The sequence below is a fragment of the Trichoplax adhaerens genome, genomic scaffold (genome assembly GCF_000150275.1).
Source record: "Trichoplax adhaerens TRIADscaffold_3 genomic scaffold, whole genome shotgun sequence".
Lineage (NCBI taxonomy): Eukaryota > Metazoa > Placozoa > Uniplacotomia > Trichoplacea > Trichoplacidae > Trichoplax > Trichoplax adhaerens.
In genome coordinates this window covers 4,764,292-4,783,027 of record NW_002060945.1, presented here as the reverse complement: position 1 = coordinate 4,783,027, position 18,736 = coordinate 4,764,292, and the positions used below count along the sequence as shown (strand labels likewise).

Sequence of the window (18,736 nt, the reverse complement as noted above, 5' to 3'; positions counted from 1 at the left end):
TAAAAACATTGCAGTATTTTACTAATCTTAAATTACTAAAGAATTTTATTATATATACGGGACGCATTAGCAATCGTACTAATTATGGAAACAACGCACTCAAAAAGATCAATTTATATCATAGGATGGGAGATGATAGCACTATCATGGAAAATGAAGATATCAATTCAAATTCCAATCTCACGAGTATGGAAAATTATGATGGAAATGATGACATGTCACTCTCTCTAGCCGCTCTAGTTCGAGAACATGAACGTGTTACGAAACAGCTACGAGCTGAAAAAGAATGTCCGAAATATTTAAATGATGAAAACAATTCATTCAGAAGTTTAAGTGATAACGATAATTGTAATGAAGATACAATCGCTAAAAGAACTAGATCGCAATGTCCATTAGACGATCTTAGCTTAGAGGAATTGGATGGTAAGAGATTACGGCAAAATTGCTTGATACAGTATACTCGTTATGTTATAGTACACCTTTCCATAACTTTCATCATTTATTAGCTAGCACTGACACACCCGATACTACGCCGGAATTGCCTGTTGTTTACAGCTCCCGAATAAAGGATGAATCTGATGAAGATGACACTTATTGGAGGGAATGGCTGAAAGGAGCAGTTTACCATAACGGTAATCTCATATTTCAGAAGCATTAGGACACTATACTTGCGTACTACGGGCTAATATTAACGAACGGTGATAGTCTGAAAATACGACACATTTTAAATAGTTAATTGTTATAACGTTATATTTTTTATCACCCATTTCTTAGATGATTACCTCATGGATGACAATGAACTGGATGATGTTGAGTATAATTTCCTTACAGAACAAGAGCCAGAGGAAATAGAGGAATTTCGCAACGATAAGGCTGTTCGAATTTCTCGTAAGTCTGATTGTATCACTAGTATACTATATTCCCTTTCAAAAATTTTATCTAACAACGGAAAGAATATAATTTTAAAGAATCTGAACATACATTGTAGAACGAGAAATTGCTGAACTTTTTGACAACTTAGAAGAATTGGTAAGTCAATTGATATCGTAACAGTAAATTTCGATATGCTCGATTTATTTGTAATTGTTTTTTTTTTAGTATGAAATTTCTAATGTACCTGATGTCAGCCTGGTCAATAACAATAGTGAAACTGAACCAATCACGACGTAAGTTCGTTTTTAATTTGCAATTCGACAGAATTTAATTAATCTACATCTCCATACTATCTTTATGCAACTAGTAGTCTATAGTTATTCCCTGTTCTCGTGCTAAACATAGACGTATTGTTAATTATAACGGCACTAACAAATAAATTTTTGTCCAAACAAGAAATTTGAATGAACACGAAATAAAATATTCGGACGAAGCTATTCCAACGCCGATATCTTCAGAATCTATAACTACACGTTCTGCTTTGACAATTCAGCAACGATCTAGACTACAACAACAGCTAAACCAGGTCTGTTCGATACCTATTCTTTAATTGTAATTGTTAGCGCAGCTTAACTTACGTTTTTTCATCCACTAGCATGCTCAGCTATTGCTTCAAAGTTATCTATTATCATCATTCGAGGTTAGTCTAGCTCCTGTCGCAAAGGACTGCCGAAAGCTTCTTGTAAGTAATGTTTCCTGTTTATCATATTTGGAATCAAATAATCTGTTTATATATTCTAATAAGAGCTTTTAACTTTAAGTTGGAACTTGAAGACGGAAAAAGAAAGTCCTATGGTTCGTCCTTAATCATGATTTATTGCTCATTACCTATTTATTCCAAATAATTTTACAATCTTGTAATTGGACAGAACTACATGAAAAGCATGGGTTGAATATTACCGAATCTATTTTCAATAACGAATATTCAAATGAAATAGTACGAATCGGTAACATTCCTTTAGAACCATCAGGTATAGATGGAGTCGCAGATCGTGATCAATCCGATGATGGTAAATCATTTAGATGACAGTGCTAATATAACAAGTGAATAAAGTTTTAATAAATTTTTTTGATTATTCTAAAGGCGAAAATCGAAAAAAGAAGAAGCATTATGATAGTAAGTTTTATAATGCATAATAGAGAATTTTTTGTATCCTAACATCGCCACCTTTTATTAGCTTTGCAACCGGTCCCAAATGAAGTCAAAGAAATAATTCATACTTCCTTCGTATTTTCTCTCAATCCTCATCTAATACCCCAGTGTGGTTTCCGTAAGTGAAGCTTACGTCATTTCTTATATGATAATTTAATAAAGATTTCAGTTTCCAATTGTCTCATCTTTCAATCCCAGTATCAACTGATGAAGTTATGAAACAACAAGAAAAATTTCGTGTTAAGTTTACTACAGCAGAAGATAGGTAGCTGTTATAACAATTAAATACCCATACTTGTCAATAAATATTAATTTTTGCAATGATCGTTTATATTTTATCAGCCTACTAGCAATCGGGTTGTCCAAATTTAACAAGAAATGGAATTTAATACATGAACATCTACTACCAACTAAAACAGCTAAACAAGTAACTACGTTAAATAGAACAACATAATGCTTATGATTTACTCTTTGTTAACCTAAAAACTATCCCAAAAACATAGATTAGGATACGGTGTAAAAACTTAGCTTCTGGACGATCGCCTGATAACATCGTTAAGGTATTAAAAATTAATCAAATCATGCAGTCGTTCCAGAACTACTATTTTTAGAAGTTTTATGTTGAATATTTTTAAATGATCTTGACAGCACTACTACAAGAAAAAGGAATTATTGCCCTTACCAGGTAATTATTAAGTACATTTGAGATTTTTATATAGGAATTTATTACATGCTATTTATTCTTTCTACATTATTAAATGAATAGACGTTCCCACATGTACTAAAAATTTAATACCACAATGGTATCAGGTACGTAGTTCATTTTTATAAAAATATGCAGAGTTGTAACACGAATTTCGTTGCCTATGATTTTTTTTCTCATATAAATATCGTGATGAAGCCAACAAGAATTGCAATATTTATCTTAAAAATTAATACTTGATATTATCGTGATATATATTATAGCAAAAGAATCTAAACATGCAGTGCACTAGAATTCGACGGTTGATGCCATTGTATTCAGATAATGAAGACAACAACACGGTTAATGGCAACAGTTCTGAACCAAATTCGTTAGCAAAACAGAATCATTTGTCTCAGAGAACCATTTCTGACAGTTGCCTATCTGACGATCAAAGAAAATTGAACGATAAGGCACAATCTCTACATGATCAACATAATACACAATCAGTCATCGAAAAGAAGCAACAATCATTGAAATCGAATAAAACGTACGTATCTTAATTAAAGATCACTATTTATGAGCGGTAACAGGATATAGCCTTATTATATCATTACCTGACGTTAATTCCGAAAACCATTTAGGGAAGAAATTCAGATACAGGATAGTAATCTGCTAATCAGTCAAGCTAAGCCTGCCACACAGACCTTTCAAGAGAACGCGTTAAACCTTGGTATGTTGCTATATATCTCATGTAACCTTTTGTTATCTGGTATACGAATGTGCCTTCTAATATTACACCTTTTACATTTACGATATCTGACCTGCATTAAGTAAATAGTAGAATAGTGAAGAATAAACGATAATATATCCGAGTTAACGTAAACACGCCTGTATTTTTAGTCTCTATAGGTACTGCTAAGCCACGATCGCACTATCGTGTCAGTACCACTGGGAATGGTAATCGAAGAGTATCCAACTTAACCGGTGTAATTCAATTGCAACCTGATCCACTGGTAACTTAGTGTTACTGTGTAACAAACTGTTTTTTCAAGTAGTATCTGATTGCTTCAATCTTTCTAGCGAAAACAACGTACGGACAGCTTTGCTTCAGCTTACTTGACTAAAGTCAAGGTATGTAGCATAATAGTACTTTTTTAATGTAGCTATTAATACATTGATAAACTTGCTTTATAACTTGTACAATGTGCAGGCTACCTTACAAAACGATAAGGATTTATACCTACAGTTCTTGGAAACGCTTACAGGATTTACTAGCAGAAATTTATCGCCTAAAGAGGTAAGGAATGCCGTACGTAAAATTCAAATGTATTTTTTTAAAATCATTTTTAACAATAATTTTTAATAGTTATATGATGAAGTGCAATCCCTGTTGCATAAGTACCCGGAACTTTTACAAGATTTTATTGGTTTCCTAGAACCACAAGATGCAAAGGCTGTCGGCATGGTTAGCTTCTAAGTATAATAATATTAAACCAACATTTAATCCATGATAACTATTTTACTCTTTTTTACATGCTTGTAAAGTTTATGGAAAATCTAGACTTTAGCATGGCGCGAAACTTTCTTAGAAAAGTGGAGGTATGGCGCTAAGTAGCTATTAATTTACTTCAAAGCCCAGAAATCAGCGTCTATTTTCTAGAAACAAAATATCTGAATTTGTATATCGCATAATCCATAATAAAAATACACATACATGGTATCTTATGTATCTTATTTTAGATACACTTCGAAAAGAACCCCGTCCACTTTCAAAAAATTATAAAGTGTTTCTCAACTTGGTTACAAAGTGATCAAAATCCATCTAAGGTGACCTTAATCGGATACCTCCTTATTATTATGTAGAATAACACTTAAACTCACACGAATTAGTTAGACGATAATAACATTTTTTACAACTTTGTGAACCACTTCTAGCTACATCAATCAATAATTAATATGTTGAAAGGTCAAAAGTACTTGATAGATGAATTTAACAGATTTTTCAAAGATACATTCCCTCCAGCCAACAATTACAGCGATTTTGAAGAGACAGAAATACTAGATACGTTAAAGGACGAGGAGGTTATTAGTTATAAAATAGAAAATTAAATATTGCCTTAACTTTGGCTTACTCCTTGATGGTAGTACCAAGTTATTTACATTCTTATTGATAACAGGGCGCTTTCACTAATTTGACTTTTCAACTTTTTTTAAATAAAGGATTATTTCGAAGAAGTAGACTTGACGGATGGCCGAGAAGGTGTAAATAAAAATCAAACTATTTGTAATCAGTGTAACCATAGAATTATGGAAAAAAATGGGGTAAAACCTAAATTCAAACAATGCAAGTGCAATTGCCACCGTCAGAATATAGAAAGAAAAAAACAGTCGTATGCCTCTACTGGCAATTATAACTCTATAAAAAATATAACTATAGAATTAAAGAGTACAAATGATGACTGTTTCTGCAATAAATCATCAAAATCAGCTGCGACATCTCCATCAACAAAAATTACTAATAATCATCCACTTGAAATTACGGTCACCGAAAAATCCACTACTGATGAGCGCAACAGTTTTCTCAACGCTGATAAAATTTGTAATTCATCTCAAGAAGTTCATAATCATGATGATGGAAATAATACCGCAACTAAGAATCTTAAAGCCAGTAAATCTAACGGTAATGAATGTGTACAGCGCGAAAATTCGATTAGTTCTGATGAACAAAATACCTCCCAACCAGAAAACAATACGGATGAAACTGATGAAGAAAATCTTATTAATGAAAAACTACATGCCCAAAATCATACTACAACCTCTAATGGAGACATAGTGGTCATGTGGACAAAGTACGTACCTTTACGAAATACTGTTAATTCAAATATTCTCATCCTTATGCACATTATAGCACTCTCGTAAATCCTCTGCTACTTTGTTACGCATATTTAGGGATTGCGATCGAGAAATTTTACGCGCTTGTCAAGGTGGCTTTTCACCAGATATTTTTAACACTCTTGCAATGAAACTCAATCGAACAGAATCTGATGTAAGTAGCGAGTCCCGATAATGTATAGTTTATGTTACTAATGATTTTGACCATGTTAATTTCTAGGTGAAAGACCGATTTAAAGCCCTAATTTCCCTGTATCAGCACAGCTTAAAATGAAGTACTGTATATTGAACATAAATTAACATTTGTATTACATTAATTTGCAATACCAAATACTCTAATCGTTAACAATTTCTGTATATAGACGCACTAATAAAGACTGTGCAGTCCAGTATAAAGAGTATTTGTAAGCCTAATTAAAATTGTTAATTTATTGTAAATATTTATTTACTATAGCTACTGTTGAAGCAACAACTTCAACTTTAAATATAAATTAATGACATGCTGATCCAATTCCAAAGGGATTAAATATATTATTCGATGCAATAAAGATAACTATTTATTAAGACTGATCATGCAGAAGCTACAATAAAAATTTTAACGCAAGGGATTGACTATAAAACTATATGATATTTGTAAATTCTAAATTCTATAATTAATATTGAAATACATATTTCGTTGACTTCTGAAGATATAAATTAACAATAGGTTCAGTATGCAACATTCAAATCTTCTATTCATATCTAAAATTTAATTCACAATCCATAAATCTACAGTATTCCACTTTGCTGCAATCGTTTTACTGCACCATTCATAAAGGCAAGAAATTACGCGTATATGTATGAAGGAGCTTGCAAATAAAAACTAAAGTACTAACTCAGACACTATCCAGATACACTTTATAGCATGATTCATAAACATGAAAGGTAACATTCTCTGCCCAAAAGCTAGGATCACGATAATTTCTAAGCTTTCATTTTCTTTGTTAATTCACTAACCAAATTTCTCCCTAATATCGAGCAAGAACATCCTAATCCGCTCATTAGTGCACCAGTAAAACCATCGATGAAAATATCTTGTCCGGTTAAATAAAGCCCAGGTATGTCAGTTTTAGATCTTAATGACGTTGTGCTCTCCAAAGTAAAGCGACTAATGTCGTGATCAATGCCATAACAGTCGCCTCTATCAGCATTTAAGTAATACTTATGTGTAAGCGGCGAGCTGATATCAAAGTAGTCAACACAATCGCGAAGTTGTGGAAAAAATCTGCATGCCTATAACAACCGAAAAAGAATACATCATTAGAATAAATATATCGATTACACTATAAAATATTTTAATTTTGACTATAGCTATTAATCATTAATTGCTGCACAATTGTTTTAATGAAATAACCTTGTCCCAAATATTTCTACCGAATTCTTCTTTCAAGGAATCGTAATCTTCACCACGATGCATAACCCTTTCCTGTTCCCATTGTTCGAACCACTCGTAATTAGCTAGAGTCACAATTACACAGGCTGACTTATTGGGAAAACGCTCTTGCCATGAAGTATCTTTTGCGGAAGGAAAAGAGACGAACATCATAGGAACATTGCTTGCAGCCTCAGCAGCACTCATTGATAAATACTCTTCCATATCTTCGCTAAGATTATTGCTATCATACGCCCATAAGTTACTATTTGGTAAATTAAGCGTCTTACTGTCTCCCTTTAATCCTACAAATACCGACATGTAGCTGACGCCATGCTTCGCATAATGTAGATGCCCAAATTTTTCTCTAGATCTATCTGTTATAGATTGGGGTAAAAGCTTCTCGAAAGTATTGTAGACACCAGCATCTGCAATTATTTAACATCGAAACAAACTTGGTAAAACATGTACAGTACAGTAGCAAAAACTAAAACATATAAAACTTTATCTCACCCGATACAATGCAAGGTGCATATATACAATGACTTTCTCCTCCTTTAACGACACGAACGCCAACAGCTTTCTGGTTATCATCGAGCAAGATTTCTGATACTTTCGCTCTGACTAGGACTTTACCATGACTTTTATTAATGAACGAAACCATATGATATGTTATCTCCGCAGGACCTCCAAGTGGATAAAACGCTCCCTTCATATAGTGATTAACTAACAGGCCATGTATTGCAAAACTCGAATTTTTAGGCGCAGTACCTGATGATGTAAAAGAATCATTTAATCTAATGTAACTACCAGTAACTTCTAACAATACCATGTCTAAAAACTGACTGCAATTGTAAAAATTGTTACTTTATATCTGATACTTATTAGCAAGAATCTCCTACTCTAGTACCACTATTATGCAGTTTAATAACTATCACTATCATAGATTTGAAAGCTGTCAAGGATTAATATTGTTATCTTACCATAATCGCCATAAATATAACTGAAGACGGCTTGTAGGTCTTTGTTCTTAGTCAATCCTGATACAACTTCCAAAGTGCTCCGATTCGAAGACTTAAAAAATTTTGTAATTACGCCCAACAATCCAGTCGCTGAGAGACCTGATATTACCCATTTTGGAAGTAATTTAACTATAAACATACCAGCACTATTTCTGCTTGTTTCCTATAATCATAACAAAAGACAGTAAGCGATAAAATGTTACAGCGTTTGTAAATTTCATCGATAAAATTTCTACTACTTTTGCAGTAATCATACAAAAAACCACTTCAGTTGAATTATAATTAGAAATATTTCGTTAATGTTTGTCATTTTTATCATTGTAACCGCCCGATTCAACACATATAATTGCTACCTTTACGAGCTGTACATATTTCTCAATAGCATCTTTCTCCTCGGGAAAATACTCTGAGAGCTGTTTCTTGTAAGACTCTACATCTGACAAAATTCGATACTTTCGGCTCTCTTCCGGTTTACCAAAAGATGCGATATCGAATGCTTGATCCATTGGACACCAACCGATTTGACCATCGCTACACTGATCCAAATAGAACTTGCTTAAGCTCTTATTGGAATGCATTTGACCAATGTAATGAATACCGGTATCGAATTCATACCCTAGTTATAAAATGCATCAGCAATAAATAATTATAATTATTAAATCAATATATAGCACTAAATTTTATGTAAATCGTAGAACTGTAAAAATTACAAGCTCAAGGAAGTAACCTTTTTCGTAGAAAGTGTGACAACAACCGCCAGCTTGATCGTGTTGCTCTAATACTAAGACTTTCTTCCCAGCTCGAGCTAAAGTTGCTGCAACAGATAAACCACCAACACCACTACCAATAACAATTGCATCTAAATTTTCGGGTACTTTCTTCAAAGCGAAACCATTCTTTATAAGCTATAAAATATATAATTATCGAAATTCAGAGAATAAAAATACATCTTAATATATGCAGTACGTGTATATACAACTTCCATGTACCTGTATCGAGTACTAAGACTATCACAAACAAGTGAATAAGTTAACTATACAGTAATGTATAATAATTTATATTTGTTTCACGGCAATACCATTACACATCATTGACAAACGACCACAGTACTGTACGAGTATATGAAATTTATCGTTAAACGCAGACGTAAACACAAACTTTTTGATACTTATAATTCACCGTAGTAATGTACTGTAAGTATATTACAATTTTTTCTCTACTTCTTTTACTGATCCGAACAAATACACTTTATAATTTCTAAAATAGTAACAGTATAATATGTAGATAACATGACAAGCTTAATCCACCACACGCCTAACCACTGCCATAGCGATAGATAAACAAGTGTTTCGATACGAACCTTGTCTTTAATCTCTTTCGGAACATGGCGGTATTCGCTAGGGTACGGAAGATTCGCGCTAAACACGTCTTGACTACTGCCACGACGAAGTAAAAGGAAAAATACAACCGGGATTAAAATAAATACCCCGATGGCAATGCTAATTGTAAAGTTGCTCAATATCAAGTTGTCAAGTATCGCTGCCATTGATAGTTTAAAATGAAAGTGTCACCAGCTATCCTCTTGACGTAATACTGTATTCTATTCTATTTAAAACAGCACATATAACAACGTAATTTTAATTGCCTATTAAAAATACGCGTAGTAAGTGACTTTGAAGGCAATTTTAACCAATAGTAACGACAGACTATGAGTACTGATGGTTTAGTCGAGCCTTTCACTGTAATATTTGAGCTTTAACCGGTTTTGCACGTGTTGTTAAACCTCAATTTTAGGCTAGGTCGAATCTAAAACAGCTCCTATCAATCTCGACGGCGAATTAAAGCGTACAGAATGTTGGTAAATACTGGGGATACTGTCGGACCGTACTGTAGAAATGACTGATGACCCCTACAATACAGTATACTGTAGTTGGGTACAGTACTGTACACTGTACCCAACTCGGAGGTACTGTACGGTACAGTACAGTGCTGTACTGTATGTACTGTAGTGAATTACGGAACACTTATTACAGTACAGTACAATAAAAATACTGTAGGAACCAGTGACCCCAGATAAGTAGGCGGTCCTACACATGCAAGAAACAATACGAGCCTATCCAATTAGCGATCATGACGGTGTACTGTACACTATACAGTACAGTACTGTACTGCAGCGTTTCATCATCATTGTACAGTACTGCGGATTGAAAATTAATTTCGTGCAAAATAATTCAGCTTAATTTAAAGTTACAACAAAAAAATGTACCAACGTAAAGTGTGTTGATGTTGTTCTATTAATTATTTATTAATTATAGCAAAGTTATTTTAAAATGCAATAATATTGGTTAAATTAAACGAACGATTGAACCGCATCGAAAATGGCTAGCAAAATTAAAAATTTTTATTTATAGTTAATTTCCCCTTATATTTACACCTGCAAACCCAATGGGACTGATACAAAAGTATGTGATAGAATCATTTCCTTGACAGAAAGTACTTACTTTTACCAATCATGTCAGAAATTTTTGAACGAATCTGTTAACCTTTAGAGGTTTACAATATTGATTTTGACTGGAATGGCCAATTTTGAATATTGTACATGTGTCAGCGTAAATGCTATTACGTACGTATTAAGTATTGCTAACGAATGTGTTTACCTGTTTACTGGAATACTGCTTTATCATATTAGTGTATCATAATCTTATACAATTATGTAATCCGTATTTTAGTATTACACCGCACTATACTGCACAGTATATCACAGTGCAATCGTATGCAAGCGTGTGTTGTTGTTGTTATCGTCGTCCGATCATAGCTGGATATCTTCCACAGTTCTCGATCTAATAAAGTATCTTAAACTACGAGACATTGTACATTATTGCGAGCTACCATAAACTACGAATACCATGCTATAATCGTAAAGTAATATTCATATTGCCAATCTATGACATTGTGTATAAGCAATACTGCTCTTACTTATTTTAATCTAACATCATTAATATTTTACATGTCTCCAACTTTCGATACCCTACGGTAATTTTTAATCTTATAATCTTATCTATTTTAGCTATAGCAGAATATTTATCATTTTCTAAACAATGCATCAAATTCTTCCAACCCAATAAAAAAATCATCTGCTGTAGTTTGTTAGCTAGTAAGCTATTCCGCTAAAAACAATTTCATGATAAAAAGAACAAATTTATTAAATTCCTATTTAGTTCTGTTTTATAACAAAACTTATAGGGCTGTCCTTTAATTCCTCCTTCGCTGTAGCTCGATATATTTAGTAATCCAATATCCATCATACACGTAAGGTATTTATTAATCCTTCAAAGCATACTTACAATATTATACAATAATATCACATGCTGTAGAAATATTTTTTACTATTAGCAGAGTTGACATAGCCATTTTCGCATACATTTGGTGATAAACACATTATCAACATTAATATAAACTTATATCGTATTAACTATAACCTCAGAAATAGTTATAAAAAAATATTAATAAAGATTTATAGTTGACCGGAGCTTGACTTTATGCAACTTTCAGATAATTCTCTTCTTCTATCATGATGAATACATACGAATAGGCTAATTATGTGTATGATAATAAATCACATTTCAGTTTGATTCAATGTAGATGACTCAGTTGATAGCTTAAATTTAAAGAGAAGGCAAAGATTTTTAGGAAATTAGCTATTAAAATTCAGTCAAATTTTTAGAAATAGCTTGCATTTTAAATAGATTACTTGTACGTCGCTAAAATTTTATATGCCATGACTATCTAACGGCACCTTGAACCTTTACTTTGGAAATTAACAGAAAATTAATGAGTGTCGAATCAGCGCTTAGCCTAAAATAGCCATAAAATTTTGTAGGAAAGCATCCTATGAAATAAACTTCTAAAAATCTTCCGATAAGAATTTGTTGTACCCATCGAACATCAGATATATGTTTTACAATACAGTATAAATGCATCTCCTGTTTTTTTAAACGTGATATTCACCGTGCACATGAATAGTTATCAAAATTGAATTATTTATCTTTCGATCTGTCAGGTGCCGAAGTGTGAACTTTACTTCGCTAAATCTACTTACAGCTCGCAGAAAACTATTTGAGATTTTTTGATTGACATTAATGATATAAAGTTGTTTCTATTATCATCGATAAAAACTGCAACTAAAGACTAACATTCTCCATCTAAGCACTGAAAATTGTAATATAATTTACAAATTCAATCTATAGAACTTAATGTAGCTGATAACAATGTTGGTTTCTTTCACTCCCTTAACTATAATGATCTCTTATACGTACATCCATGCCCTAAATGCGTATTAAATATTCTATTTACTAGATAATTCAAACTCTACAGATACTAATGTGTTCCTTTTAAGATATTATCGTTGTTACTCAAGTAACACTAATCTAAATCAATAACCTAAATAGCTGACCGTATTTCTCCTATAAAATTGGATATTTGCTAGTACTCTCATTAAATAATGCCTTCATAAAATAATTCATGCATAAAGCAATCAGAAACTCATTATGTTTGTTTGACTAGTATGAAATAATATAAGTTAATATGATTTGCATGACTTTCTAATAAGCAAAATTTTAATATTAACCCGTAGATCTAACTGAAATTGTCAACATATCATCTACTGACTACAATCTACTGTGCTACTAGAAAATAATAAAGAATAAATAAAAGCTATTGATACGTTTTCTTAATTTAAGTGCAAAAAATCCATAGTTTCACTACAGAATAATATTAAAACCGTATTGAAAAGAAAGGCCGTTCTTATTATAATGATGCCTACATTCTATTATATCTACAAAATGATTAGCTATGGATCAGTTCAGAAATGGTAATTAGATAAAACCCTTTATTGCCGTGATGTTTTGCACGTCTGTTTCAATAGCCTTTTGTTTTAATATTAATAAATAGATGATATTTAACAGATACTTGTAGTTACCGCAATTAAATCTAGATCATAAGCAGACTATTGTTTATTCAAAAAGTGACAATTGTTAAACTATATAATTGAGATGCCGACGCCTAGGATGCCCTATCGTATTTAATAACTCTGCTCTTTCTTTTCAGCGCTTAATGGAATAGTATCGTATATAGCTTTTATTGTTTATTAGCAGTAACCAAATCGTATTTTATCAGAAACTAGACGTTTCAGCAAATCAGTTTGCATCTATCGATTGCAAGCGGAGTGCTAAGTACGCTTATAGTAGAAGATTTTAGTTTTCTTAGTGTTCGATTAAGGTATCTACTAGTCAACCAGAATTGATTAGTTGCCGTTACTTATTTCCTGCGTTACTATTTCATTACTGATTAGTTATATAAAATAGCTTAGAGTTCCAACTTAATAAGGTAAGAAAGAATAAGTATCTGAATTTTCTTTTATCTTCCATTTTAGCTACGGATCATATAACTGATCAACATAGGCTAACAATTATGTTACTTGAAACTTTTACTTCTTACTTAGGAATATTTTCTAAGCGAAGGCATTGGCTATTACCAGCGTAAAAAACTCTCAAACATCATAAAACTTTCTAATAATTATCTCTCCTACTAACAAGCTAAAAAAGAAAATCCTATAATTCGCTTACGCCAGGACTTAAAATTCCAAAGGTAAACTGAGTAAGAACAATCACTTAACAAACTTAAATGTTACCCTTATACCACTACAAAGTATGTTATAGTTGTAAGACCATCAGTCACTGAATCCATCTTTCGCAAGATCCGTGTAAATTAATGAAACAAAATTTTCACTATATCGATTTATATACCAAATGTCAACATTTAATACAACGGTATATATTTGCAAAATTGAATACAAAGTTTTTCTAAGCAGCACTTGATTATAGGAATGCCCCAACTTTTTAATCGATTATATTCGTGATTTTAATACATACAGTCTTTACTAGTGGTTATCGCCCACTGATATGTCTTTGCATTACTTCTTTCGATTTTGACTTGAATACTAACAGTTTTAATAATTAGATATGACATTAATCAACACCTGCTTAGATAGATTTTTGAATAATTATGAATAGAAGCAGCAGGATATACGCGTATATTTGCACAGCGCTAAAATTATATTTTCATATGGTAAGAGAGAAAGTTAATTATTTTTCACACTGCGCTTACATATTAACGGAAACAAAACTTCAGTGGGTACCGATCCGGTATCCCACAGAGTAAATAACTGATCAAACTGCTAAAATTTCTAACTTCGATCGAACAAGAAGAATTTTTAAAATATTCCAGAGTAGATAACTAGAACCATGGAAAAATATTGGTTAACATCATGCACACTATTACATAGTAAATAAATAATCGTGGAAAATTCTAATAGCTCTCACACTTCAATATTGTACTCTCATCTGCACTGCATAATTTTATGTCCTATCTGCTCTATATCATCAATATTCTATCTCGAATGCTTTAGCAATTGATGCATACGTAACATAAAATTTTATAGTACTACAATGACTAATCGCTTGCAATTTTGGCTGGAGTACGCCCAGACCAGAATTATGGTATTGTGTGTGTAACAAGAACGATAATATAGTAATAGATTCCTTAGTTTAATTATTATCCCAATCACTCAAGTACTACTTACGTATTTACTGTGACAGTAGTTGACAACTTTTGTCTTCACTTATCGAATTTCTTCTTACACTGCTATCATTAAAATTAGTTTGATATTGACATTACAATCATTGGCCCGCCAACCTAAACTTCATTACTATGCTGTCATAACTTAAATGAAACTGAGCTTCGCAAAATAAGGTGCTCAGCCAATAGTTTTATTATACGGTCCATATCTATACTGCTCTGCTGTATGTTCAATCAATCATATGGTTATAAAACATGAAATTAATCATGATCGCTAAAAAAATCTAGATTCCTTTAATCAACATATTATCTTAGACAAAGGATATTAATACTTTATTTTTGATACTTATCCATCCACTCCAGGATATTAAAAAACTCCCAACGTTTAATTTCACTGATGTTTGTCAATTCTTCCGCTCCCGTCACTTATTTATTTAACACTATTTTACTGCAGCTGTTAACTATTAAGGAACGGAGTTCTTTTTATCTATACCAGTATCGAACCCTTCAAATTACTTTAAAAATCATAACTAGTTGAGATTATGTACATAAATTTCGTCTCAATTGCTTACAGTGTATTTTAACTATCTGGTCAACGACTAACATTGCTATCTTTTGTATCCTGTTAAAATCATTGAAATCAGCATTGGTGGACATTGTATTCTTAATCTATGGTTATACCAATTAATAATCTCGTTTAAGATCTATAAATGCTAATTGCATTGACATTGACTATATACAGCTGCTGTACTTCATTATCCTCGCTATAATTGCAGATTTTGAATCTTTTCTATTAGATTCTGATCCAAAAAATAGTCCCTGATCCCGCAATCAATCTAAGCTAAAATTAAACGACTTTATGAATGCTAGTTCTAATTAGTCTTATGGTCCGAAATAGATAAATTATTTAAAAGAATCTTTATCTTTTGATTAATAAAACACCATATATTCAAATCTATCGTTATTAACGAATTTAAAATAAAATAAGATAAAGAAGATTTAAACTAAAAATTAACCGAATTTCTGTTCGAAGTGACGTATGCTTTATTTACCACGAAGGTGATAAGCAGCATCGTAAGTGCCAGAAAAAGTGTAAAATAGATTGCAGTAACTGATAATATAAGATACGAGATACAAGTATAGCATGTTGGTGCACGAATTATATCGAGCGAAGGATTGATTTATAATGTATAGAAAAAATAGTTTTTAACACTAATTATCAGTAAATTAAATAATGTATCAAGGGAAGCAATATTTGATAAACAGAATTAGCGGAATTAATTTTTATAACTCTTATTACCTTACCGTTTCTTATTTCATTAAACTATCGTTGTCAAGGTATCATCTGTTCTATTCATTAAATATGTAAATAAATTATTGTACTATAGCATTCCTTAACATCTTCCACTGCACCATTGTTACTTACGTCATTTATGATAGAACATCAGTAGTGCCTCTAGTACCGTTTGTTTAGGAGCGAGTGTTAGAAGACAAATGTTCGTGCTGTTTTGATACAGGATTGTCCGATAAGCAACTTCACCGCAGCGAATAGCCGTAGAGATTTTCTTAATCATACAAATCAATTGTTAACTTTTCCTTAATTTTTTTTTCTTCATTCCATTTACAGTTATTTAGCATAAAAATAGGCTATGAAATAGAAAAATAAACTTTTGCGAACGAATTCTATCGACTTTTTCCTTATCGGCCATAATTAATTATAAATTAAATATCATTTAAAGTAATAAAAAGTGTAAATATGCCGCGCTAACATCACTAAAAATAGCAAAGTAACGTTATACAGACTATTAAAATAATTAAGTCTTAACGCGAAATCTTTACTTCGAGGAAGAATAGTAGGAGTGTAGTCTAATTTTTATATTTATATGCATTTTTTTTACGTTATTGCTAATGATATATTAATTTCTTTAATACGTATTGTATAGAAGAACTAGACGTTGTAGTCGAGAAAGATCCATATTAAATTATTTCGTGCATTTTCTAAAACCAATCCGTTTTTTGCTTTACTCTACTCTCTGCTTTTAAAGCAGCTGTAGTAGTATCTGACAAAAATTCGGGTATAATTCAGAGATAATTAAAACAAAACCATACCGATGTTTTTAGAGTGCCTACATCATAATAATTTTGTACTCTTCTATTGCCGTATCTTTTCGTTAAGATTTGTACGGTACGTGCATCACGATTAGAATCTAGTGTTATTTGAGAGATATTTGGCAAGATAGCATAAAACATACCGTACTTTAATAAGATCAATGATGGAAGTCATTCTATTCTATATAAAATAAGTTGGACAGAAGTGCTATTCTGAATAAAGCATATTAAAATCCAAATCAGACAACTAGATCATAGAATTAGTCATGCTTTGGCTGAAGTCGGAAAAGATCTTAGAAACAAATATGTCTATTTACTTGGATTAATCCTATTTTTTCTAATTTCCGCTCTCATTTGTCTCTGACAAAATTATAAAAATTGTCATGTATTGATTAATTTCACTTTCGCTCTAAATAGAGAAGTCAAAGTTTTTCTCCCTTTATGGCTGTTTCTTCCCATAAAATGTTATTTTTTGCTCGTTCACTATACTGCTATGAATTATCTCAGTTGATAATAGCACAATTTTTAGGCACTTCCAATTAAAAGTGAAATAAGTACCGCTACAATCGTTACGATGTGAGAGTGCCAGTTATCTTTTCTAGCTAATTCTGATAGAAATTATGCAAATTTTAAATGTGGTACTCTACAAAAATGGTTGCCAGGGACTACGTTAACATTCCTAAGATACCTAGCCAACATAATTAGATCATTTCATAAAAATTCCGTATTGACTTATAAATCATCTAAATATTTTGAAGTTTTATGAAACTGATTCTATAAAAATTAGACTGACTAGTAATCAATCATCATGCAATACGAGGGAAATTTTCATTCAAGAAAGCTGCAACTCAAAAATCAAGAAAGATGCCTTTCTGTATTACATATAGTATTTGAGAAATTACTGTATACAGTAATCTATATACATAAAGTAAGAGCAATTTTTTTGTAATACCATCACGGCCAAATGAAGAATATTCTTTTACTGTACAGTACAGCACAGCACTTCCAAATTTAGGGCGAAAATGTCAGGCTACGCAGACTGTACATATAAAAATTTTTGTGTTCAGTAATACATATTAAACATTTTGTATAAAAAGCCCTTCATAGCTAGATTTTCTGCCCGGTTCATTCGTAAATTATCAAAGTTACACGAATCCTGAAAATAAATCTGTATAGTCTGTAACTGCTATACATACAAAGTCAATATATTACTGTACCTCTCATTTAAGAGAAAAAATAGTAGTGGATGGTGCAAATATTACAATGAAATCCATTAAATACCTCGAAAAGACAAAATTCATTACTAGTATCTTTATTCGTCATTACCTTTTAAATAGTCGATTACATAGCTTGATATATCAAATTTTCACCAGTCACGAGAATATATTTTCTTTAATCCATGTGGGATTGGCATTTATTGGATGAAGAACATGCTCTCACAAGATTAGATACACCGCTGTATTTTACTATTAATAAACAGTACCCCTTGTCACAAATCAGCTTCGTGACAAGAATCACGTAAAAATACTCTAAGTTACTAAAATCTCCAGGATTCAGTATCCCTTAACTACCTCACAAAATTTAGACGCCTTTGCTTCTACATTGAACGACTAAAGAATTCCTATTTTATTCAGCTATCTGCCGAGCTTAATACCCTTCGGCAGCAGCTATCGTGTCATAAGATTATGAAATTTAGTTCATATTGAATTACCAAACTAATACAGAGATATTCATAATCGTAGACATGTACCGAATGATTCTATATAATTAAACTACAGTATGTCTATTCACAAAATTATTCATGGTATCATCTATAAGTGAATATCTTCAAGATATTAATCACAAGCGTTACAAGACATAGTAAAATAATCAATTAACATCAGTTACTATATAAG

General features: G+C 31.9%; 2 protein-coding genes across 2 annotated transcripts; one reads left to right on the top strand and one right to left on the bottom strand.

Moving 5' to 3' along the window:
- Positions 1-125: 125 nt before the first annotated feature.
- TRIADDRAFT_54540 (uncharacterized protein) lies at positions 126-5,937 on the top strand (the record flags this gene model as incomplete). Its single annotated transcript, XM_002110988.1, has 27 exons — positions 126-423; positions 507-632; positions 775-888; positions 989-1,029; positions 1,099-1,166; positions 1,330-1,459; positions 1,497-1,573; positions 1,679-1,728; positions 1,803-1,904; positions 2,018-2,050; positions 2,249-2,351; positions 2,429-2,513; positions 2,590-2,646; positions 2,735-2,771; positions 2,853-2,896; positions 3,053-3,318; positions 3,413-3,501; positions 3,681-3,784; positions 3,852-3,902; positions 3,982-4,068; positions 4,138-4,236; positions 4,317-4,370; positions 4,512-4,598; positions 4,707-4,853; positions 4,992-5,620; positions 5,721-5,817; positions 5,884-5,937. 27 exons carry the CDS (start codon positions 126-128, stop codon positions 5,935-5,937), a joined length of 3,129 nt encoding a protein of 1,042 aa, XP_002111024.1.
- A 689-nt stretch (positions 5,938-6,626) lies between these two features.
- Positions 6,627-9,001, bottom strand: TRIADDRAFT_22982 (uncharacterized protein; the record flags this gene model as incomplete). The annotated part of the gene is made up of 6 exons (XM_002110446.1): positions 6,627-6,935; positions 7,057-7,502; positions 7,588-7,845; positions 8,058-8,259; positions 8,450-8,712; positions 8,824-9,001. Coding segments are annotated over 6 exons (1,656 nt in total), but the record flags the coding sequence as incomplete, so codon positions are not given.
- Between the last annotated feature and the right edge of the window lie 9,735 nt (positions 9,002-18,736).